The 27,026-nt window shown below is 33.3% G+C and overlaps 1 protein-coding gene across 7 annotated transcripts in view; it reads left to right on the forward strand.

Annotated features, from left to right (window-relative positions):
* Window positions 1-24,123, forward strand: part of Cpr47Ef (Cuticular protein 47Ef) — a 36,876-nt gene extending 12,753 nt beyond the window's left edge. The window contains exons 2-5 of one of the 7 annotated variants that reach the window (XM_075313471.1): window positions 20,102-20,804; window positions 20,871-21,128; window positions 21,264-21,287; window positions 21,633-24,123. In XM_075313471.1, coding sequence (XP_075169586.1) covers window positions 20,102-20,804; window positions 20,871-21,128; window positions 21,264-21,287; window positions 21,633-23,545 — 2,898 coding nt within the window. In that variant the 3' untranslated portion in view covers window positions 23,546-24,123. Of the gene's footprint in view, window positions 1-20,101; window positions 20,805-20,870 lie in introns of all 7 variants that reach the window. The other 6 variants (XM_075313466.1, XM_075313467.1, XM_075313469.1 and 3 more) reach the window with 6 other exon arrangements.
* Window positions 24,124-27,026: the final 2,903 nt, after the last annotated feature.

A 27,026-nucleotide genomic window follows, 5' to 3' on the forward strand; every position in this document is an offset into this window, starting at 1 on the left:
CCATTTTTTTAGTTTTATTCATTTCTTCATTTAATATAAATGGGGTTTTAAATGTCATCTATCTATCTATTGACTGAAGAAGCTATAAAAAATATTTCGTGTACATTTGGAGTTTTGTCGCTGCTGTTGCCATCCCAGCCTTTATATGTTTACTCGTCCATTGCAGTATGGTCTGCGGTGAGTCTATATCCCAAAGTGGATTTATTTGTATATCAAAGGTTTTTCTTGTAGCTCATATGCTCGAGGCGTTGCGAGTGTAGGTTCATGTATTTTTTATCACAAAAAAAAAACAAAAACATAAAACTATATAAAATGCAAATTTCCAACAGTTCTTAAGTCCATGCTACTGTACATTCTCTATGATTTTGAATATGTGAGAAAATTAGTTGTTATACGAAATTAATGGTAATGTAGATTTAATTAGTTGTTACATTCAATTAATGTTGCTATATGTTTTCTTCATAATATTCGTGGCATAATTTTTACATTAGCTGTGCTAAGATAAATATTGAAATATTTGCATTTGGGACGGCAAATCTAATCGTGATTTCTTTTCTGGGGATACTTATTAAAATTAAAGAAATTGATGGAAAATCTTCGGACTTCACAGGGAGTTAGACTATCGCCACTACTGAGGGTACCAACTATGCACGCCCTACAAAGGATTATAGCTAAGAAGGGATTTGAACGATGATTTAACGTATCTTAATGGATTATACAAGAGGTCAGAAAGGATTCTAAGAACGGTATATGACTGAGGAAGACCCAATATATCGAACCGAGTTTTGTGGGCAAGACAATTAATTGAAGTTCAGACTACAAATTAATTGAGGTTCAGATTACAAACGAAGCTGCCATGGCAACGATGAGATTGATATGTTGGAAAAATGGACGGAAACCACGCTTGCCCTAGAACCAAAAATAATCTACCAAAATTTGGAAAAAAAAACACCAAACAAAAAACTCTTATTTGTTTCTATATAAAATTTTGTCAAAATTTTATTTCTATAGTAAATTTTGTCAAAAATTTATTTCTATAGAAAATTTTGTCAAAGTTTTCTTTCTATAGAAAGTTTTGTCAAAATTTTACTTCTATAGACATTTTTGTCAAAATTTTTTTTCTATAGAAATTTTTATCAAAATTTTATTTCTATAGAAAATTTTGTCAAAATTTATTTTTGTAGAAAATTTTGTCAAAAAAATTTTTTTTTGTTAACAAAAAACTCTTATTTATTCCTATAGAAAATTTTGTCAAAATTTTATTTCTATAGAAAATTTTGTCAAAATTTTATTTCTATAGACATTTTTGTCAAAATTTTTTTCTATAGAAAATTTTATCAAAATTTTATTTCTATAGAAAATTTTGTCAAAATTTATTTTTTTAGAATTTTTTTAAAATTTTGTCAAAATTTTATTTCTATAGAAAATTTTGTCAAAATTTATTTTTTTAGAAAATTTTGTCAAAATTTAATTTTTTTTTGTTAACAAAAAACTCTTATTTATTCCTATAGAAAATTTTGTCAAAATTTTATTTCTATAGAGAATTTTGTCAAAATTTTATGTCTTTATATATTTTTGTCAAAATTTTATTTCTATATATAATTTTGTCAAAATTTTATTTCTATATAAAATTTTGTCAAAATTTTATTTCTATATATAATTTTGTCAAAATTTTATTTCTTTAGAAAATTTTGTCAAAATTTTATTCTTATAGTAAATTTTGTCAAAATTTTATTTCTATAGAAAATTTTGTCAAAATTTTCTTTCCATAGAAAGTTTTGTCAAAATTTTATTTCTATGAAAAATTGTGTCAAAATTTTACTTCTATAGAAAATTTTATCAAAATTTTATTTCTATAGGAAATTTTATTTCTATGGAAAATTTTGTTAAATTTTTATTTCTATAGAAAATTTTGTCAAACTTTTATTTCTATAGAAAATTTTATCAAAATTTCATTTCCGTAGAAAGTTTTATCACAATTTTATTTCTATAGAAAATTTTGTCAAAATTTTATTTCTATAGAAAATTTTGTCAAAATTTTCTTTCTATAGAAAGTTTTGTCAAAATTTTATTTCTATAGACATTTTTGTCAAATTTTTTTTTCTATAGAAAATTTTATCAAAATTTTATCAAAATTTTATTTCTATAGAAAATTTTGTCAAAATTTATTTATTTAGAAAATTTTGTCAAAATTTTATTTTTTTTTTTGTTAACAAAAAACTCTTATTTATTCCTATAGAAAATTTTGTCAAAATTTTATTTCTATAGAAAGTTTTGTCAAAATTTTATTTCTATAGAAAATTTTGTCAAAATTTCATTTCCGTAGAAAGTTTTATCACAATTTTATTTCTATAGAAAATTGTATCTAAATTTTATTTCTATGGAAAATTTTGTCAAACTGAATTATATGTATATGTATTTAATCGGTCTTTTTTTTTTGTTTAATATATACCCCGTATGAACTAACTTACAATTTAGAAGACGGTGTTAAGAAGATACCTTTGACAAATTTTTCTATAGAAATAAAACTTTAACAAAATTTTCTATAGAAATAAAATTGTAACAAAATTTTCTATAGAAATAAATTTTTTACAAAATTTTCTATTGACATAACATTTTGATAAAATTTTCTATAGAAATAAAATTTTGACAAAATATTCTATAGAAATAAAATTTAGACAAAATTTTCTATAGAAATAAAATGTTGACAAAATTTTTCTATAGAAATAAAACGTTGGTAGATTATTTTTGGCGATATGGACCAATATTTGTGTGATATATAATACAATAGACCGATATGGACCAACTTTGAAAGGCGGCCATATACTAGCGCAATGTACCAAATTTCAACTGAATCGGATGAATTTTGCTCCTCCAAGAGGTTCCGTAGGTCAAATCTAAGGATCGATTTATATAGGGGCAATATATAATTATGGACCGATATGGACCAATTTTTGCATGGTTTTAGAGACCATATTCTTACACCACGTACCAAATTTCAACCGGATCGGATGAAATTTGCTGTTTCAAAAGGCTCCGGAGTTCAAATCTGGGGATCGGTTTATATGGGGGCTACATATAATTATGGACCGATATGGACCAATTTTGGTTGTTTGGTTGTTAGAGACCATATACTAACACCACGTACCAAATTTCAACCAGATCGGATGAAATTTGATCTTCCAAGAGGCTCCGGAAGGGTGAATTGCTATAAGGAGTACTAATTTCCTATGACTACGACATGTAAAAGTCATTAGAGATGGTCTAAATTAGCACAACTTCTGAATCACAACTTGGAAATCCAAACTATTTTTTGGAAACTCTTTTTTCTATTCGAAACTAGGCATCGCAGACAAATAAAAACAAAAATTCGAATAAAACCCGGATCATAATCGGGGTAAAACTATTGAAAACATCGACCGCACTTGTAGAAAAAAACAGGAAGTACGCTATGTGATTCCTTCTTCGGTGCGAAGAAGGAATCATACTCACTCTCTAGGCATAAATATCAGTTGAATGAGGAGGTTATCGCTGAGGCCAAGTTTATAAATAAATAAATAAAAATATTTTCGCCAATATCCTTCTTTTTGGGCTATGTATTTATAGGACCATGTACGTATTAATGAATTGTTCCAGATTTGTTAATGAAATTCATTTGGAATTTAGAATGGCTTTACTTGATCTTAGATTTTGTAAAGCTTTACATGGCTTTTGGATTTCAATACCTATTGCATCCCGTCAAAAGGATATTTTTAGATCCTTAACCATTCCATTGCCTCGTTAATTTCGATCCTTTAATCGCTGATTCATTACTGGTGCCATAACAGTTTTTCTTACGACCACCACGACTATTGGAAATTCGACCCACTTTAATGTTTCCCCACATGCTAACAAAAATTTAAAATCCAATTAACTGACTCTTCTCATCAGTTCCGGCTGCTTTTAATAAACAAACCTAATTCAATTACATGGTATTTATGAATGAAATCTAGTTGAACTTTTTTTCATCCAATTCTCGAAGAGGATTTCAATGGCAATTTAGACAAGTGAAGGCATTCAACAGAGAACTTGCTATTATTCTTAACAATTTAATTTAGATTACAATCGAACAATAAACAAATGACCTTTCGAACGGCTTCGACTAGACCATTTGTGGCATAGTGGTTACATTGCAATGGACATGCATCCATGTCTATTGAAAGTTTGCAAGGCGATTGTTAAGTCTCTAGCGAAGATGTCTGAAGAAGCAACTGAACTTCAACTTGACATCCAGCAGATAGTTTACACAGTCACATTTTGAACAGCATAATCAATGATGATGTTTTAACACTTTTGAAATGATGCGAGAGTCAGAAGAAACCATGATATGGCTAAAATCGAATGAAGGCATTCAATTTTGCCATCACCTAGTCTATCTATAGAAGTGGTAGTCAATGATTCCCATTTTGTTTGGCCATCTATATGTGGTAAAATCAATTTTGAGAAAAATATTCGCACGATTTTATTTTTTTGTTTTTGTATTTTTGTCCAATAATGAATGAATTTTCTGGTGATGATGTTGTGACCACCACCGTAGTTGTTGAACAAATTCAACGACATTTATGGATGCCAAGACATTTCATAGCACAATTCAATGATTGTGCTCTTTGGCAAAAGGAAGAAGATCACCGCCAACATGCTGTGATATTTGTTGAGTACATCCCAATCTTATGAAACGAAAACCACAAACAAGTTAAAAAGTAATGTCATAGGTCTTCATTGGCAGATGTTTAGGTTTGTTTGCACTTTTCCAATTGTTTGGTTTTCTTCTTCTTTATTAGTATTTTTTTTTAATATATATTTGATTTATTTCTATGTCTCTTTTAAAGCTGTTGGTTTTTGTTCTTGTGTTCTCTTGAAAATTTTAAACACTTTATTTAAACGAGCTATTTAATTTTTATTTGTTTTTTTTTTCCTGACTTCTGATGGTGTTACCCAAGTACTTATGTTTGATGAATGAGAATGATCTTTAAGCTGTCAGAAGTTGCACTAAATCATTGCAAAATGTTTCTAAGATAAATTGGTTGGTTGGTTAATGTTGCCGATGAATGTTTCCATGACATGCAATGCAACAACGAAGATGATAGCCTTCTGACGGCTGAACATGAATCTCGAATTCCAGTGATGAGAAAACTTGTAATAGCAAAGACAAAGTAAGAAAAATGCATTGATTGTTTAAATGTCGAAGTATTGTGAATAGCATAACAGATCTTAGAGATTTCTTATTCGAAGAATATTAGTCTTAGAGATACACCTCCATTGCTCCATTGCTAATAAAACGGATTTATGGGGATTGTATGAAAAAGATCATCAGGGCTAATGTAAAAGAATTTAATTGAATTAATTGTATATAAGATAATTTCCACTCATATCAGTAAAAGATTTGAAATATCTGATGACAGTTATCAAGTTTTAGGGTTTAATTAATAACATACTTGAAGCATTTCCGAACAGAGAAATTATGATCATATAGACTATCCATTTGTATTTATACTGCAATTTCCGCAACTGCACGCAAAAAAATAATTCTTTCCTCGCAAACGAAATTTTAGACAAACAAAGTTCGTTTCTCATTTGCTTTTCGCTGTAAGGAAGTGTATTTGGAAAAGTATATACCTTTTGTGATAAACGTTTATTCTTTACCAGGATGTAAAAACAATTTCGTAAAGACTAACTCAAAAAAATTGTTTTCTTGCTAATTGCATTTTCCCTCACATCTTCCTCACATCGACGAGTTTTTTTAGTTTTTATACCTTTTCCTGTAATACCAACAATATAGAAGAAATTATACGATTTTATAAATTTTTAAAATTTTTTGTACCTTTCGCCTGGATGGAGAATCGAACCGCGGACCATGCACTTTGTAAGCCAACACACTAACCACTGAGCTATGTACCTGTTATGGTCATCAATAGATAATTATCCATATAAGTTATATTTATATAGCATAGCTTGCGGCGCCCACGAACCGAATAAACAAAGTTTATTTAACAGAAACAAACATTTACTTTGGCACCGTGGAGCAGTGGTTGCTACGTCCGACTTGCATGCCAAGGGTCGTGGGTTCGATCCCTGTTTCACCAAATTTTTTTTTGTTTTTTTTTTACATATATTCCAGATATGTTCGGAATATTCCGAAAAAATGTTCAACATTACATTGTACTATATTAAATTTTGAAGTGTAAAATGTGTCTTATTAAAGACCTAAAGTCAGAAAAGAACAGTGTTTGATATAAACGAAATGGACTGTGTTGTTGTTTAAAAAATAACTTTTTTTTTTTGAAAAAATAAAAATTTTTTAACAAACGAATTTTTTTGGTGATAAAAGTTTAATATTTTGGAAGCAATTCAAAAAACTCTAACAAAAGAAAAACGTTTTCGGTACACGTTTTCAAAACGTTTTTTTTTTTCTTTGCGTGTGAAGACTGCCACATTTGACGAAAAGAAATTGATGCTTCACCGAGATAATAAATCATTTTGGAAATTTGTTATGATTTCCGCTATTTTAAATCATTCTTTAATTCATTGTCGTCTTATGGATATTTTACGAATAGTTTTCTTCAATTTTTTTCCCCCGAAACTACACTGAAAAAATGTCCGTAATTAAACCCACGCTAATTTTAAGAAGTAACAAGAATATACGGCCGTAAGTTCGGTCAGACCGAATCTTATGTACCCTCCACCATGGATTGCGTAGAAACTTCTACTAAAGACTGTCGTCCACAATCGAATTACTTGGGTTGTGGTAATACTTGCCGATGACCTTGCCATCTTAAAACTTCTAAGGTTAGGTTAGGTTAGGTGGCAGCCCGATGTATCAGACCCACTTCGACTATTCAGTTCATTGTAATACCACAGTGGTGAATTTCTCTCTTATCTCTGAGTGCTGCCCGATTCCATGTTAAGCTCAATGACAAGAGACCTCCTTTTTATAGCCGAGTCCGAACGGCGTTCCACATTGCAGTGAAACCACTTAGAGAGGCTTTGAAACCCTCATAAATGTCACCAGCATTACTGAGGTGGGATAATCCACCTCTGAAAAACTTTTTGGTTTTAGGTCGAAGCAGGAATCGAACCCACGACCTTGTGTATGCCAGGCGGGCATGCTAACCATTGCACCACGGTGGCTCCCCGTTCTCTAAATTGTAATAAGTACTAACGGATATGAAGTTTTGAGCGGTAATTAGAGAGCCGAATTCAAACATGGGGGGTCGCCTTATAAGGGGGCTGTATACATTTACCAATCGATATGGACAAATTTTTGTGTGATTGGGGATATGTTTATCTGGGTGCTATATACAACTATCGACCGATATGGACCACTTTTGGCATGGTTGTTAGCCGTCATATACTAACACCACGTACCAAATTTCAACCTAATCGGCTGAATTTTGCTCCTCCAATTGGCTATGGAGGATCGGTTTATATGGGGGCTATATATAATTATGGACCGATATGGAAGAATTTTTGCATGGGGTTTGAAGACTAAATACTGAGACCACATACCAAATTTCATCCGGATTGGATGAAATTTGCTACTCCAAGAGGCTCCGGAGGTCAAATCTGGGAATCGGTTTATATGGGGACTATATATAATTATAGACCGATATGGATAAATTTTTGCATAGTTGTTAGGGACCATATACTAACACCACATACCAAATTTCAACCGGATTGAATGAGTTCTGCTTCTCCAATGGGCTTCGGAGATCAAAACTGGGGATCGGTTTATATATATATATATGGACCGATATAGGGCTATATATAATTATGGACCGATATAGACCATTTTTTGCATTATATTTGCAGACCATATACTAACACCATGCACCAAATTTCAACCGGATCGGATGAGTTGTGCTCCTCCAATAGGCTGCGGAGGTCAAATCTGGGAATCGGTTTATATGGGGACTATATATAGTTATAGACCGATATGGATAAATTTTTGCATAGTTGTTAGGGACCATATAGTAACACCACATACCAAATTTCAACCGGATCGGATGAGTTGTGCTCCTCCAATAGGCTCCGGAGGTCAAATCTGGGAATCGGTTTATATGGGGACTATATATAGTTAAAGACCGATATGGATAAATTTTTGCATAGTTGTTAGGGACCATATAGTAACACCACGTACCAAATTTCAACCATATCGAATGAGTTCTGCTTCCCCAATGGACCCCGGAGGTCAAAACTGGGGATCAGTTTATATGGGGACTATATATAATTATAGACAGATATAGAAAAATTTTGCATAGTTGTTAGGGACCATATACTTACACCACGTACCAAATGTCAACCGGATCGGATGAAATTTGCTTCGCTAAGAGGCTCCGCAAGCCAAAACTGGGGGTCGGTTTATATGGGGGCTATATATAATTATGGACCGATATGGACCAATTTTTGCATTATTGTTGCAAACCATATACTTACACCACGTTCCAAATTTCAACCGGATCGGATGAGTTCTGCTTCTCCAATAGGCTCCGGAGGTCAAAATAGGGGATCACTTTATATGGGGACTATATATAATTATAGACCGATATGGATAAATTTTTGCATAGTTGTTAGGGGCCATATACTAACACCACGTACCAAATGTCAACCGGATCGGATGAAATTTGCTTCGCTAAGAGGCTCCGAAAGCCAAAACTGGGGGTCGGTTTATATGGGGGCTATACGTAAAAGTGATCCCATAACAACTATTTATGCCATGTTTCAAGTCGATAGCTTGTTTAGCTGTATGAGTGAAAATCTGGGGAAAAATATATGGCAGCTATATCTAAATATGAACCGATTTCAACCAAATTTAGCATGCGTAGCTACGATGTTAATTCTAATTCCCGTGCAAAATTTTCGGATTACAAATTTGAGCTCTGTTGTCATATGAGTGTAAATCGAACTAGGTATATATAGGTGCTATATCTAAATCTGAACCGATTTCAACCAAAATGGGCATGTATATCAAAAACGTTTATTCAACACCCAATACAAGGTTTCACGTAAATCAGAGTAAAACTTTGGCCTCTGTGGTTATATGAGTGTAAATCGGACGAAGGATATATATGAGAGCTATATCTAAATCTGAACCGCTTTCAACCAAAATTGCCATGCATAGCTAGAACGTTAATTCTACACCCTATGCGAAGTTTCACGTAAATCAGAGTAAAACTTAGACTTCTGGGCCATATAAGTGCATGTCGTGCGAAAGATATATATGGGAGCTATATCTAAATCTGAACCGATTTCAACCAAATTCGGCACACTTAACGACACTATCAATTGCATTCTTTGTGCAAAATTTAAAGAAAATCAGGATTTCAGCCAGCCCAGCCCTGCTTGGCTTCTGGGGCCATATTAGTACACGCTCACAAAAAATCGCTTCTGTAACATATACTCCCAAACATATTTTGCTTCAAGCATATACATTTTTGGGTATTGCCCAAACATTTATATGTTTGATCTCTTCCAATATATAATATGTTTGAAAGCATATTAGTCTAAACAATATATGTTTGGGTAGTCTAAGTTCCAAACATTTTGTATTTTTGCATCCAAATTCAATAATGTTGTCTTCCAAAAAACAATATGTTATTATGTGAACATATAATATGTTTGGAAGCATTTTGCACCCAAAAATATTATATGCTTAAAAAAAATTCTCCCAAACAATATTGTGCTCAAAATTATATGTATTTATTTATATATTTACAATCATAACGAATTATGAAAATACACAGGTAATATAGGTGCTAACAACATAGGTTTTCGACCTGAATGCTCAAAATTTTGTTTCTGCCCAATTGTATATTCCCCCACATCTTTCTCACTTCCACGAGATTTTTTAGTTCTTAGCACCTTTTTCTGTAATATAAACATTGTAGAAGAAATTATTCAATTGTATGATTTTTTTATTTTAATTTTACCTTTTGCCGGACGGGGAACCACACAGCGGACCACACAGTTTGTAAGGATCAAAGAAGTAGCTGCTCAATTGCCCAAGGAAAAATAAAATGTTAATTTTGTAATAACAAGCAACAACCACCAACTTAATTCAATATCGCTCCCTGTTAAATAGCGATCCAAGCTACTAAACACATATATGTTTATAGGCTATTTCTAAATTAATATATGCATCCAAGCATATTATATTTACAAACATTGTATGTCCCAAACATAATATGTTCTAACATATTAACATATATGTCCCAAACATGTTATGCTAGTTTATGAACATTATATGATTGCACTCAAAAATATTGTGTTTAAAAATTTGTGTTCCAAACATATAATGTTTATAGCCAAACATATGAAAAACAGCCTTTTTCATCCGTGTAGATATCGGGCGAAAGATATATATTGGAGCTATGTCTAAAACTCAACCGATTTCTTCCAAAATCAACAGGGTTCTATTCTGACCCAAAATACATGCTTTTGGCAAATTTGAAGTCGATTGGACTAAAACTGCGATCTAGACTTTGATGAGAAAAATGGGTTCACAGACAAACGGAGGGACAGACGGACATGGCTAGATCGACTAAGGGGCCGACCCTGAGCAATATTGCCAAAGAAATCATATGTCTATATCATCCCCTTCTGGGTGTTGCAAACATATGCACTAACTTATAATACCACAGTGTTGCGCAGGGTATAAATACCCCAAAGCATTAAATTTTCCTGGTTTTAACGATTCTTTATGGAAACCTAAAAATGTGGAATGAAATATTGTTACATTTTTGGTAGTTAGTTCTTATTATAAAACAGTTCACTTTTTTCTGTGTATTAAGAACACTCTACTTTAGACGTGTAGAGGTTATGTGAGGTCGACTTCCTTCGACTTTAACTCTTTCCCACCATTTTTGAATTATAATTACATTGTCTTAAATCTCATGTCGCTGAAAAATGTAAATTAAATATAAATAAAAAAAGTCAAATTTAATTTTCTCAATAAATTAAAAAGTAATAATAATTCTAAAACAGAATAAATCACCATTATCTCATCATCAAAGGTACAATTAACTAACTAGCGGATATCTACCAAGTAAATATTCAATAGATGATCATCACAAATATCGCCCTCATCAGAAGTACTAACTAACGTTTGCCTGACAATATAAAAACGCATAAAAATCCAAATGAGAAATAAAAAGTGAAGGGAATTTCCGACATATACGAGACAATGATGCTAAATGCAAAGCCGGATTAGTAATAGACTGCATATTTTTAGACTGGGTCATCATCGTCATCACCATCCCCTTAGTCTGTGTCATTATTGTGAAGAAAACGCCGCCACCACCCCTCCATCCTAGCATTACCATAGCCAATTGGCAGTGGTTTTAGCAAAATGGCCAAACAACAAAGCTGGTTAAAGATCTTGAACGTGCCACTACTTTTGATGCTCCAATGCATTTTGTTGGTACTGCACATAATTGCAATCATACGAAGAAGTACCAGAATTTCCATCTCGTAAGGTGGGGCAAAGACTTTGAATGATGCATTTCATGGTAGATAATGGTATATTCACTATTTTTGTTCAATATCATATATATGTTAGTTCTGTCTATCATAAGAAACTTAGGTACTCTCCTCTAGTCATTTTAAAATTTTTTTTTTTTTTTTTGGGTTCAGTAAAAAAGGTTAAATCCATTAGCACTGTTTTCCTTAAGCCTCTGGAAAGAAAAAGGGCTGAAGGCAATATGATTCAATTATATGATACAGTTAGGTGCATTACCCATACACTACATACATATTATACACTGAAAGATTTTTTTTTCTTTTTTAAGGAATGACATTTTAGAGTTTCATTTTGATGCTAAAAAAAATTTCTTTTAAAGCAAATAAAAACGATTTCGTTGCTATTAGCAAATGCGGGTTTATTTACTCTTAAAGTAAATACTTTCTATCGAATGGAATATTCTTTTTCTAAAATTTCGATCTGGAGGAAAGTACTTTTTATACCCTGCGCCACACTGTGGAACAGGGTATTATAAGTTAGTGCATATGTTTGTAGCACCCAGAAGGAGACGACATAGACACATGGTGTCTTTGGCAATAATGCTCAGGGTGGGTCCCTGAGTCGGTATAACCATGTCCGTCTGTCCATCTGTCTGTGAACACATTTTTGTGATCAAAGTCTAGGTCGCAATTTAAGTCCAATCGCCTTCAAATTTGGCACATGTTCCTAATTTGGGTCAGAATAGAACCCTATTGATTTTGAAAGAAATCGGTTCAGATTTAGGTATAGCTCCCATATATATCTTTCGCCCGATATGCACTAATATGGACCCAGCAGCCAGAGTTTTACACCGATTTGCTTGAAATTTTGTACGAACATAACACTTAGTCGTATAGTCAAGTGTGCAAAATTTGATTGAAATCGGTTCAGATTTAGAAATAGCTCCCATATATACCTTTCGCCCGATATGGACTTATATGGCCCCGGAAGCCAGATTTTTGGCCGAATTTGGATGAAATTTTGCACAGGGAGTGGATTTAGCATTGTAGCTACACGCTCACAAAAAATCGCTTCTGTAACATATACTCCCAAACATATTTTGCTTCAAGCATATACATTTTTGGGTATTGCCCAAACATTTATATGTTTGATCTCTTCCGATATATAATATGTTTGAAAGCATATTGGTCTAAACAATATATGTTTGGGTAGTCTAAGTTCCAAACATTTTATATTTTTGCATCCAAATTCAATAATGTTGTCTTCCAAAAAACAATATGTTATTATGTGAACAATAATATGTTTGGAAGCATTTTGCACCCAAAAATATTATATGCTTAAAAAAAATTCTCCCAAACAATATTGTACTCAAAATTTTATTTATTTATTTATATATTTAAAATCATAATGAATTATGAAAATAAACAGGTAATATAGGTGCTAACAACATAGGTTTTCGACCTGAATGCTCAAAATTTTGTTTCTGCCCAATTGTATATTCCCCCACATCTTTCTCACTTCCACGAGATTTTTTAGTTCTTAGCACCTTTTTCTGTAATATAAACATTGTAGAAGAAATTATTCAATTGTATGATTTTTTTATTTTAATTTTACCTTTTGCCGGACGGGGATTCGAACAGCGGACCACACAGTTTGTAAGGATCAAAGAAGTAGCTGATCAATTGCCCAAGGAAAAATAAAATGTTAATTTTGTAATAACAAGCAACAACCACCAACTTAATTCAGTATCGCTCCCTGTTAAATAGCGCTCCAAGCTACTAAACACATATATGTTTATAGGCTATTTCTAAATTAATATATGTTTGCATCCACGCATATTATATTTACAAACATTTTATGTCCCAAACATAATATGTTCTAACATATTAACATATATGTCCCAAACATGTTATGCTAGTTTATGAACATTATATGCTTACACTCAAAAATATTGTGTTTAAAAATTTGTGTTCCAAACATATAATGTTTATAGCCAAACATATGAAAAACAGTCTTTTTCATCCGTGTATGCGTGCCAAATTTGGTTGAAATCAATTCAGATTTAGATATAGCTCCCATATATATCTTTCGCCCGATATGCACTTATATGGACCCAGAAGCCAGAGTTTTATCCCGATTAGCTTTAAATTTTGCACAAGGAGTACAATTGGTAGTATAGTCATGTGTGCCAAATTTGATTGAAATCGGTTCAGATTTAGATATAGCTTCCATATATATTTTTCGCCCGATATGGACTTATATGGCGCCAGAAGCCAGAGTTTTGGCCCAATTTGGTTGCACTAGGAGTACAATTAGTAATATAGTCATGTGTGCTAAATTTGATTGAAATCGGTTCAGATTTAGATATAGCTCCCATATATATGTTTTTCTGATTTCGACAAAAATGGTCAAAATACCAACATTTTCCTTGTTAAATCGCCACTGCTTAGTGGAAAAGTTGTAAAAATTACTCTAATTTTCCTAAACTTCTGATACATTATATCGGGCGATAAATCATAAATAAACTTTTGCGAAATTTCCTTAAAATTGCTTCAGATTTAAATGTTTCCCATATTTTTTTACTAAAATTGTGTTCCACCCTAGTGCATTAGCCAACTTAAATTTTGAGTCTATAGATTTTGTAAAAGTCTATCAAATTCTGTCCAAATCGAGTGATATTTAAATGTATGTATTTGGGACAAACCTTTATATATAGCACCCAACACATTTGACGGATGTGATATGGTATCGAAAATTTAGATCTATAAAGTGGTGCAGGGTATAATATAGTCGGCCCCACCCGACTTTAGACATTCCTTATTTGTTCTTTATGTATAGTAGGTGTAAAGATTTATTTCTTAATATTAGATTGTTTCACATATCAATTATGAATATTCAAATATTTAAAGGGATTTCATATGCTATACGCAAAAAATAACTCTTTCCTCCCAAACGAAATTTTAGACAAACAAATATCGCTTAGCATTTGTTTTTCGCTGTAAGGAAGTTTGTTTGGAAGAAAAGTGTGATAAACGTTGATTCCTTTAGAGGATGTTAAAACAATTTCATAAAGACTAATTCAAAAAAAAAAATAATTATTTTTTTAGCTATTTCCATCTTCCTTCAAATTTTGTCTCACATCCACGTGAGCTTTTAGTTCTTAGCACCTTTATCTGTAATACAAACAATGTAGAATAAATTATTTGATTTTATGATTTTTTTAATTTTACCTTTCGCCTGGACGGAGAATCGAACCGCAGACCATACAGTTTGTAAGCCGACATACTATAAACTGGGCTATGTAGCTATTATTGTCATCGCTATAGCCATCAACTCACAAGGAACCCATACATTCATTCAGTTATATTTATAGAGCATAGTTTTGGGCGCCCACGAGACGATGTAAAGAAACTTTATTTAACGGAAACATACTTTTAGTTGGCCACTTTCTTAAAAATACAACTGTTGGAAACGGAAAAAATGTAATTTTACATAAAATCCAAAAATGTTCGCAAGATTTCGAAAAGAGGTACAGCATTACATACATTCAAAATGTGTCTTATTACACTGAAAAAAATATTGTCGTAAGGTCAAAGATTTCATGTCTTTAAAATACGAATGAAAATTTTGCTTAGCATAGAAGACACATTTCTCTAATATAAAGATTTTTTTTCCTTGTCCAAAAGTCAATAAAATTTTCAAAGAAGTCGTATTGTCCCTATAATTAAGTGATTTCACTTAAAAATGGGTATCATAACATGAAAGAAAAAAATTATAGGCTAAGGTCAACTTGACTTTAATAATTCAGAAAAATTCTTTAAATTTAATGAAATTGTCTTTAAATTTGTTGTCCTTTTGCATCTTGGTTACAAAAGAAAAAATCGTTCAAATATAGGACATGTTTTTCAACACTTTATTTTAAAGACGTTTTTTACTTGAAACATAGCATAATTTCTATTGGAAGTCGAGTCTGAATTTGGAAAATAAAGTTGTAGTTAACTCGTTTTTAAAGGACTTTAATAGCATATGAAGAAAAAAAAGCTGAAAAAGCGAAAAATTAAAATTTGCTTCCTAGAAGCAAATACACAAAACCCAAATTTAAAAGAGAATTGTGTCTTAAAAGTATCCTTACTTGTCTTCTCCGCTTCTTTGGCTCGCAATCAATAACAAAATTTTTAAAGTAGAGACAAAATCTTTAGAATCGGGCATGATTTTCTTCAGTGTAATGACTTAATATCAGAAAAAGATTAGTGTTTTATATAAGCGAAATGCACTGTGATTTTGAAAAATAATTTTTTTTACCGCAAACATAAACATTTCTTAGCAAAAATTGTTTTGGTGATAAAACTTTGAAATTTTCGAAAAAATTAAAAAAAAACTGTAACAAAAGAACAACGTTCGATACACTTTTTCTAAAGTTTTTTTTTTTCTTTGTGTGTAATATTTAAAAATTCTCATGGAAATGGTGCTCCATTCGGCTAAGATAAAGAATAACAAAAATTTACTTTACGCCATCCAAATCCATTCATGTTACATCGACATTTACTAAGATGTGAATTCATGTGCATTTTTTGTGCTTTTGGAAAATTGTTAAAATGAAAAATTTCAGAGGTCATTGTTGCTCATCAAATTTGACAAACGTTGATTCTACCAAAAGCGGTAAAGCTAAGGTTGTATAAGGTCAAACGATTTTAAATCAACATTGATCAAGCATAGGCATCAAACGGGAAGTAATATTTATTTGAACATAGCCATTGGAAATCTAAGATTATTTTCGAATTCATTAGCAAATTATAGGAAAAATAAAATGGAACCTAAAGATTTTCCGGCCCTAATTTTTGTATCATCCTCAATCGGCCATATTCCAGTAATACACAAAAAATTATCACCAAAATATTTCCAATTAAAAAATTGATTGAAATTGAAACCGTAATATATTAAAAAAAATACTGATACAATTTGTTTATTCAATTTAAAAAAATAAAGTCAAACATTTACATTAAAAAAAATCCGAAATGAACATTTTATTCGGAAATAATTAGATTCATACTATTAATTGGTTCAATAAATTTTGATACAAATTAAGAGAGAAAAATCCAAATATAACTATAATCGTAATACTTGTAGGAAGAATAAACACATGTAAAATTACAAGAAAATTCATTGGCGGAATAGGAAACTTCTCTGAAGGGACATAGCCCTCAAGGACATTTTGAAATTTTCGACTCAAAAATTTAAAACGAAAACAAGTTAGGAAAGTCTGAAGTCGGGCGGGCCAACTATAATTTTGACAAAATCTAATCTTCTATAGAAATAAAATTTTGACAACATTTTGTATAGAAATAAAATGTGACAAAATTTTCTATAGAAATACAATTTTGATAAAAATTTGACAAAATTGTACTATAGAAGTAAAATTTTCACAAAATTTTCTATAGAATTTTCAATAGATATTGATAAAATTTTGACAAAATTTTCTATAGAAATAAAATTTTGACAAAATTTTCTATAGAAGTAAAATTCTGACAAAATTTCTTATAGAAATATAATATTGATAAAATTTTCTATAAAAATACAATTTTGACGAAAATTTCAATAGAAATAACATTTTTACGAAATTTTCAATAGAAATAAACTTTTTACAAATTTTTCTACAGAAATAAAATTTTGACAAAACTTTCTTTAGAAATAAACTAAAATTTTCATAGAAATGAAATTTTGACAAAATTTTCATAGAAATGAAATTTTGAAAAAATTTTCATAGAAATGAAATTTTGAAAAAATTTTCAATAGAAATAAATTTTTGGCAAAATTTTCTATAGAAATAAAATTTTGATAAAATTTTCAATAAATACAATTTTTTTTATAGAAATAAAAATTTTATTGTTGTTTTTGATTTCAGCTTAAAACCATGCATTGACTAAACTACAAGTGTAGCTTAACCAACAGAGGAAAAGTATGCTTGTCAAATTTATTTGGACAAAGCCCTATAGACTGCAAGATGGTTGGATGTACAGCTGTTTCGGAATTACCACATTCCTCATCAGCATCCTCTACTTGCAGCAAAAGTATCAACCAATTATCAGAATAAATTCGGTTTATTCACTCAACCCAAAGTGAACTACACTTGAACCTCCCGAAAAAAATTTGATATTCGGCTACTGCCTAAACAAATTTGCAAGCATATCTCTTTTCCTTTGCCAAACTCAAATCATCGATTTGAATGTAGTTGCAGTCTATAGGGCTTTCTCCAACTAAATTTGACAAGCATACTTTTGCTCCGTTGGTTAAGCTACACTTGTAGTTTAATCAATGCATGGTTTTAAGCTGAAATCAAAAACAACAATAATGATTGAAGAATAAACCAACAATAACAAACAAAACGAAAGAAAATTTTGACAAAAATGTTTATAAAAAAAAATTGACAAAACTTTCTATAGAAGTACAATTTTGACCAAATTTTCTATAGAAATAAAGTTTTTACAAAATGTTCTATAAAAATAAAATTTTAACAGTTTTGTAAAAAAATAAAATTGCGACAAAATTTTGTATAAAAATAAAATTCTGATAAAATTTTCTTTAGAAACAAAATTTTGACAAAAATTTTCTATAGAAATAATATTTTGATAAAATATTCTATGGAAATAAAATATTGACAAAATTTTCTATAGAAATAAAATCTTGACAAAATTGTCTATAGAAATACAATTTTTAAAAATTAAAAATTTTAAAATAAAAAATTTAAAAATTTTGACAAAATTTTCTATAGAAATAAAATTTTGACCAATTTTTTTTTAAAATGTTGACAACTTTTTCTATAGAAATAAAATTTTGACAAAACTTTCTATGGAAATAGCATTTTGACAAAATTTTCTATAGTAATAAAATTTTGACAAAATTTTATATAGAAATAAAATTTTGACAAAATTTTCTAAAGAAATAAAATTTTGACAAAATTTTCTATAGAAATAAAATTTTGACAAAATTTTCTATAGAAATAAAATTTTGACAAAATTTCTATAAAAATAAAATTTTGACAAAATATTCTATAGAAATAAACTAAAATTTTCATGGAAATGAACTTTTGCCAAATTTTTCAAATTTTTCGACAAAAATATCTGTAGAAATAAAATTTTGACAAAATTTTCTATAGAAATCAAATTTTAACAAAAGTTTCTATAGATATAAAATTTTGATAAAATTTTCAATAAATTTGACAAAATTTTGTATAGAAATAAAATTTTGACAAATTTTCTTATAACAAAAATGTTAAAAAAATTTTCTATAGAAATAAAATTTTGACAAAATTTTCTATAGAAATAATATTTTGACAAAATTTTCTATAGAAATAAAACTTTGACAAAATTTTCTATAGAAATAAAATTTTGACAAAATTTTTTATAGAAATAAAGTTTTGACAAAATTTTTTATAGAAAAACGAATTGACAAAATTTTCTAGATTGATAAAATCTTTGATGTTTTAACATGACATAGTAGATTTTGCAAATTATTCCTCTCCAACTAAAAGGTACTTCACAAATTTCTCTAGATATAAAATTTTCTATAGACATAAAACTTTGACACATTTTTGTATAGAACTAAATTTTGTATAGATAACATTTTCTATAGAAATAAAACTTTGACAAAATTTTCTATAGAAATAAAATTTTGACAACATTTTCAATAGAAATAAAATTTTGACAAAATTTTCTATAGAAATAAAATTTTGACCAAATTTTTGTATAGAAATAAAATTTTTACAAAATTTTCTATAGACATAAAATTTTGATAAAACTTTCTATAGAAATAAAATTTTGACACATTTTTGTATAAAAAAATTACAAAATTTTCTAAAGAAGTAAAACAAAACTTTTCTTTCGAAGAAACATTTTTAATAATAAAATATTTTTATTTGGTAGTTTTTTGGTAAAATTTTCTTTAAATTTGTGGCAGATTATTTTTGGCTTTAGTGGCAACCGTGCTTTATAAAGCTGGACAATTGCCCGGTGTGGCGGAATTTTATACCTTTTGTTACGGTACATTAATTGTAATAAAAGATTTTTTATAAATATATTTTTTTAATTTTTATTATACTAATTATTAGATTTAACTTATCATATAATAATTATAGTGTTTACTCCTAAGGTATTATTTTTGAAAATTATTTATGTCCGATAATTGTTGACTGCATATTGTCCCCATAAAATTTTATTCACACAATTATTACAATGGCCAAGTTAGTCATAGCGTTTCATTGGCATTTGCGAACAATTTTATGCAACATCTGATTTTAGATAGCATAGAGTATTCTCCTCCTCGTTCTTTTGATCATGGATCATATGCATGTTATTGCCATTCAGATATTGTGGTCATATACATTGGTATGGTATGGTATGGTATGGGATAAAAAATAAAAAAACAATAAATGCTGCATTCCGGTTACCACTAAATGCCGTTCAACATGGTAAACGTGGCCAAAACATCAACAATTTATAGACTGACTAATCTTGTTGCCTGACTATGGGACTGTAGATGAAACTATAACATGGAGTACATGACTATCAATATGGTAATCTAATGGTTTTGGCTTATTTTTTCTGATTTCAGACATGGCTGATGACGTTTGTGTTGATGGCTCATGCTGCTCGCCTAGACAATAGATACTTACCACCCCCGCCCAATGCTGCCACAGCGGGTGGAGGTCCTGGTTTACAGGGGCCTGGTGGAGGTGGTGGACCTGGAAGACCTGGTGGTTCAGGAGGCTATGGTGGTGCGGGAGCTGGGGGAGGAGGAGGTGGAGGTGGTAATAATGGTCTAGGAGGTTTCTCCGGAGCCGGTGGTCCAAGTAGACCATTCGGTCCCTCTAGTGCTGGTGGTCCAGCACCACGACCAGCAGCCCCCTCGGGTCCAGCGGCACCCTCAGGCCCAGTCATTCCCATTTTGTCGTTTGTCAATGAAAACGATGGTGATGGAAATTATCGTTTCAGCTATGAAACTGGAAATGGCATAAAGGCTCAAGAAGAGGGCACTGTGAAAAATAAGGGATCCGACAACGAAATACCATCTGTTATGGGTACCTACACATATACTGCCCCAGATGGACAGGTGATAGAAGTAGCATATACTGCCGATGAGAATGGATTCCAACCTTCTGGTGATTTGTTGCCTACCCCACCACCTATACCAGAAGCTATAGCAAAGGCTTTGGCTGCCCAGGGTATACAACCAGCACCAGGTGGTGGTTTTATAGGTGGAGGAGGTACGGGTGCAGGTGGTGGTGGTGGAGCAGGACGTGGCGGAGGTGCTGGAAGTAAGATCTATATATATGCTTTATACCGTATATTCGATAAATTTAAATGTTTGCTTTTCTTCGTAGGTTATGGTGGAGCTGGTGGCGGCGCTGGAGCCGGAGGATATGGTGGTGGTGGCGCTGGCGGCAGAGGTGGAGGAGCAGGAGGAGGTGGAGGTTACGGTGGTGGAGCAGGAGGAGCCGGAGGTTTTGGTGGAGGTGCTGGTGGCAGAGGTGGTGGTGCGGGAGGAGCTGGAGGTTATGGTGGTGCTGGTGGTAAAGGCGGTGGCACAGGAGGAGCTGGAGGTTTTGGTGGTGGTGCCGGTGGAGCTGGAGGTGCCGGAGGTTATGGAGGTGCTGGTGCTGGAGGTAGAGGTGGCGGAGCGGGAGGAGGTGGAGGATTTGGTGGTGGCGCCGGAGGTGCTGGTGGAAAAGCCGGTGGCTCTGGAGGTTTTGGTGGTGGTGCCGGTGGAGCTGGAGGTTATGGTGGTGCTGGTGCTGGAGGTAGTGGTGGCGGAGCAGGAGGAGGTGGAGGATTCGGTGGTGGTGCAGGTGGTGCTGGTGGAAAAGGCGGTGGCTCTGGAGGTTTCGGTGGTGGTGCCGGTGGAGCTGGAGGTTATGGTGGAGCTGATGCTGGAGGTAGAGGTGGCGGAGCAGGAGGTGGTGGAGGATTTGGTGGTGGCGCCGGAGGTGCTGGTGGAAAAGGCGGTGGCTCTGGTGGTTATGGTGGTGGTGCTGGTTCTGGAGGTAGAGGTGGCGGAGCAGGAGGTGCCGGAGGTTATGGTGGTGGTGCCGGAGGTGCTGGTGGAAAAGGCGGTGGCTCTGGAGGTTTTGGCGGTGGAGCTGGAGGTTTTGGTGGTGGTGCCGGAGGTGCTGGTGGAAAAGGCGGTGGCTCTGGAGGTTTCGGTGGTGGTGCCGGTGGAGCTGGAGGTTATGGTGGGGCTGGTGGTAAAGGCGGTGGCGCAGGAGGAGCCGGAGGATATGGTGGTGGTGCCGGAGGTGCTGGCGGTTACGGTGGTGGTGCCGGAGGTGGTGGTACTGGAGGATTCGGAGGTGGCGCCGGAGGTGCTGGTGGTAAAGGCGGTGGCTCTGGAGGTGCCGGAGGCTATGGTGGTGCCGGTGGAGGGGCTGGAGGTAAAGGCGGCGGAGCTGGAGGATTTGGTGCAGGAGGCGGAGGAGGTTTTGGTGGTGGTGCCGGAGGTGCTGGTGGAAAAGGCGGTGGCTCTGGAGGTGCTGGAGGTTTCGGTGGTGGTGCCGGTGGAGCTGGAGGTTATGGTGGGGCTGGTGGTAAAGGCGGTGGTGCAGGAGGAGCCGGAGGATATGGTGGTGGTGCCGGAGGTGCTGGCGGTTACGGTGGTGGTGCCGGAGGTGGTGGTACTGGAGGATTCGGAGGTGGCGCCGGAGGTGCTGGTGGTAAAGGCGGTGGCTCTGGAGGCGCCGGTGGTTTTGGAGGAACCGGTGCTGGTGGTAAAGGTGGAGGCGCAGGAGGAGCCGGAGGATACGGTGGTGGTGCTGGTGGTAAAGGCGGTGGCTCTGGAGGTGCCGGAGGCTATGGTGGTGCCGGTGGAGGGGCTGGAGGTAAAGGCGGCGGAGCTGGAGGATTTGGTGCAGGAGGCGGAGGAGGTTTTGGTGGTGGTAAAGGAGGTGGTGCAGGTGGAGCTGGTGGTGCCGGCGGCGGTGCAGGAGGAGGCGGAGGATTCGGTGGTGGCGCCGGAGGTGCTGGTGGTAAAGGCGGCTTTGGAGGAGGTACAGGCGGATCCGGTGGCGCAGGTGGAGCCGGAGGATTTGGTGGTGGTGCCGGAGGGGCAGGTGGTAAAGGCGGTGGCTCTGGAGGCGCCGGCGGTTTCGGAGGTGGTGCAGGAGGAGCTGGTGGTTTTGGAGGAGGCGGTGCTGGTGGTAAAGGTGGTGGCGCAGGAGGAGCTGGAGGATATGGTGGTGGCGCCGGTGGTGGTGCTGGAGGTTTTGGTGCCGGTGGTAAAGGAGGTGGTGCAGGAGGAGCCGGAGGATTTAGTGGTGGAGCTGGCGGTGCCGGTGGTTATAGTGGTGCTGGTGGTAAGGGAGGCGGAGCTGGAGGTTATGGAGGAGGTGCCGGCGGGGCTGGAGGTAAAGGCGGTGGAGCTGGAGGATTTGGTGCGGGAGGCGCAGGAGGTTTTGGTGGTGGTAAAGGCGCTGGTGCAGGTGGAGCTGGCGGTTTCGGTGGTGGTGCCGGCGGAGGATTCGGTGGCGGCGCCGGAGGTTCTGGTGGTAAAGGCGGTTTTGGAGGAGGTGCAGGCGGAGCCGGTGGTTTTGGAGGAGGTGCAGGCGGAGCCGGTGGGTTTGGAGGAGGCGGTGCTGGTACTGCTGGCGGTTACGGTGGTGGTGCTGGTGGTAAAGGCGGTGGGGCCGGAGGTTTTGGTGGTGGAGCTGGAGCCGGAGGGTTCGGTGGTGGCGCCGGCGGAGCAGGTGGTAAAGGCGGTGGCTCTAGTGGAGCCGGCGGTTTTGGAGGAGGTGCAGGCGGAGCCGGTGGTTATGGTGGCGGCGGTGCTGGTGGTAAAGGTGGTGGCGCAGGAGGTGCCGGCGGTTTTGGAGGTGGTGCCGGTGGAAGTGGCGGCTATGGTGGTGCTGGCGGTAAAGGTGGAGCTGGCGGTGGCGGTGGAGGAGCAGGAGGTTTCGGTGGTGGAGGTTCTGGTGGAGGTGCTGGTGGTTTTGGTCCAGCCCCTGGATTACCTGGTCGTGGCCATCCTAGTGGTGATTTTAATCCCCAAACAGGTTACAGTTATTAAGTCTCATTCATTTACGTCTCAGTTCTCAATGCAACGATATCTGCCACAAATACTCGTAGCATCTAAGTTTTCATAGATTTCTATCACTCCATTTTGTACATCTCTTACCTTATTATTTCTATAACCTATCATGCTGTTTTCTACAATATGTTATTTATCTATACTGGACTCTATTAATATTTCTATTAAAACAATTCATGTATTTTAAAATAATTTAAGTGTTTTCCCCATTTCATTTTATGATCATGTCTCTTCCTATAAAAAAAAAACAACTCATAAGATATTTTTTATTTTCTACTAAGGATAAGTGAAATAAGTTGTCATTATTAAATGTAATGAAAATTCAAAATTTCTCTTTAGATAGCTAGTGAGTGATTTGATAATAACTTTGAACCATACTTATATATTTACTAAGAAGATCCTATTCAACTTAAATAGAAAAAAACTTTAAAAAATAAATACACAAATAAACTCTTTTAATAGCAGCATTTGCCAAATTCTATGTAAATATATTTAAGTTTGAATGTAAAAACAAATGCAACTAAATAAAAAAAACACTTTTTTGTATTAAATTGTAATCAATTACTTTGAAAAAAATGATACCGTTTACCCAATCCATATGGGAATGCATTGAATTTACATTAAAAGTATCAGGAGCTTCAAAATATTCTTCGAATGTATTTCAATTGTTTTTATATCTACAAACTGCTACCCTGTTCATTCAACTATTTGAGCCTAAATGTATGCTATAAAATAGCATTGAATACGATAGATATGGTAAAATAAAAAGTTTTCCAATAAATGGTGTTATTTTGAATCACTCGTTACTTCGTTCAGAAATTTAATGATACCATTACTTTTTTATGGAAAAATTTTTGCAATTGGACTCCGAGACCTTGTGATTTCAAACCTTGCCGATTCATCATTTGAGGCCACGCCTCAAAAATGGAATCGAGAACATTGGACAGCCTTTTTGCGATTTGTTTATGAAAAACTTCATGAAAAGTATATGGTTTTATCTTAATGGGTTCTAGATATTTTCACTTACTTAACTATAAGGACAACAATTGACATCTGCTTAATTTGTGTTTCATAAAATTTAAGACATTAATCTCTGAAATTTTCCGAGCTCCCATAACCTATACATTTTCCCGATTGTTGTGAATTTCTAAGACAATTGGACTCTGTAGGTCCGTCTATTGAAATTGCGCTAACTATGGAATATATACCGTGGAAAACACTGCTATCGAGAAGCTTTATAATTCATTTATCCGTTTTTAACCCCGACAAATATGTGCACAGTGTGACCACACCATATGATACATTTAGTCCAGCGTTTTACCAATCGTCTAAACACCTTTAAACATGATTTTAGGCATCGCCAATAGCTCCTGCTTTGCCTTTTATTTTATCTCCTCAAGCGTAACAAAACGCTTTTCTTTCATCAGCGGTTGCCAAGTCAAGTGAATACAGAACTTTCTGTGGTAATCTAGATCATCGTTGGTAAAGTTCAACAACTCAATGCGACGTTGGTTTCCCTAAAAATCTAGATTTTCTGGACTAATCTTTGCAACTTGAATGTCTATAGCATCAGTAACAATTGCTTGTCATGAACCGAACTATATGCCAATATCATCAGCAACTTTCCACTCAGAAATATCGCCACCATCACTGAGAAAGGATAATACACCGCTGATAAATTGTTTGGTGTTCGGTCAAAACTGAGATTGAACCCTTTACACTTTGTATGCAAGGTGGAATTGCTAACATGGTTTTTACCAAAAAACACAAAACAAAAAAGTCTCTTTTATTTCCATAGAAAAGTTGATCAAAATTTCATATTTATAGAATATTTTGTCAGAATTTAATTACTATAGAAAAATTTGTAAAAACTTGATTTCTATAGAAAATTTATCAAAATTTTATTTCTATAGAAAATTTTGTCAAAATTTTATTTCTATAAAAAATTTTCAAATTTTATTTCTATAGCAAAATTTGTCAAAATTGTATTTCTATACAAAATTTTGTCAAAATTTTATTCCTATAGAAAATTTTGACAAAATTTTATTCCTATAGAAAATTTTGTCAAAATTTTATTTCTATAGAAAATTTCGTCAAAATTTTATTTCTATAGAATATTTTGTCAAAATTTTATTTCTATAGAAAATTTTGTCAAAATTTTATTTCTATAGAAAATTTTGTCAAAATTTTATTTCTATAGTTCTATAGAAAATTTTGTCAAAATTTGATTTCTATAGAAATTTTGTTAAAATTTTGTTTCTATAGAAATGTCAAAATTTTATTCCTATAGAAAATTTTGTCAAAATGTTATTTCTGTAGAAAATTTTGTCAAAATTTTATTCCTATAGAAAATTGTCAAAATTTCATTTCGTTAGAAAATTGTATTTCTATAGTTCTATAGAAAATTTTGTCAAAATTTTATTTCTATAGAAAATTTTGTCAAAATTTAATTTCGATAGAAAATTTTGGCAAAATTTTATTCTATAGAAAATGTTGTCAAAATTTTATTTCTATACAAAATTTTGTCAAAATTTTATTTCTATACAAAATTTTCAAATTTTATTCCTATAGCAAAATTTGTCAAATTTTGTTTCTATAGAAAATTTTGTCAAAGTTGTATTTCTGTAGAAAATTTTGTCAACTATTTATTCCTATAGAAAATTTTGTCAAAATTTTATTCCTATAGAAAAATTTTGTCAAAATTTTATTCCTATAGAAAATTTTGTCAAAATTTTGTTTCTATAGCAAAATTTTTCAACATTTTATTTCTACAGTAAATTTCGTATAAATTTGATTTCTATAGAAAATTTTGCAAAATTTTATTCTATAAAAAATTTTCAAATTTTATTCCTATAGCAAAATTTATCAAAATCTTATTTCTATAGAAAATTTTGTCAAAATTTTATTTCTATACAAAATTTTGTCAAAATTTTATACCTATAGAAAATTTTGTCAAAATGTTATTTCTGTAGAAAGTTTTGTCAAGATTTTATTTCTATAGAAAATTTTTTCAAAATTTTATTTCTATAGAAAATTTTGTCAAAATGTTATTTCTGTAGAAATTTTTGTCAAAATGTTATTTCTGTAGAAAATTTTGTCAAAATTTTATTCCAATAGAAAATTTTGTCAACATTTTATTTCTATAGAACATTTTGCCAATATTTTATTTCTATAGAACATTTTACTGACAATTTTATTTGTGTAGAAAATTTTGTCAAAATTGTATTTCTATCGAAAATTTTGTCAAAATTTGATTTCTATAGAAAACTTTGTCCAAATTTGATTTCGATAGAAAATTTTGGCAAAATTTTATTCTATAGAAAATTTTGTCAAAATTTTATTTCTATTGTCAAAATTTTATTTCTATAAAAAATTTTCAAATTTTATTCCTATAGAAAATTTTGTCAAAATGTTATTTCTGTATAAATTTTTGTTAAAATTTAATTCCAATAGAAAATTT

The sequence above is a fragment of the Haematobia irritans genome, chromosome 5 (genome assembly GCF_050003625.1).
Source record: "Haematobia irritans isolate KBUSLIRL chromosome 5, ASM5000362v1, whole genome shotgun sequence".
Lineage (NCBI taxonomy): Eukaryota > Metazoa > Arthropoda > Insecta > Diptera > Muscidae > Haematobia > Haematobia irritans.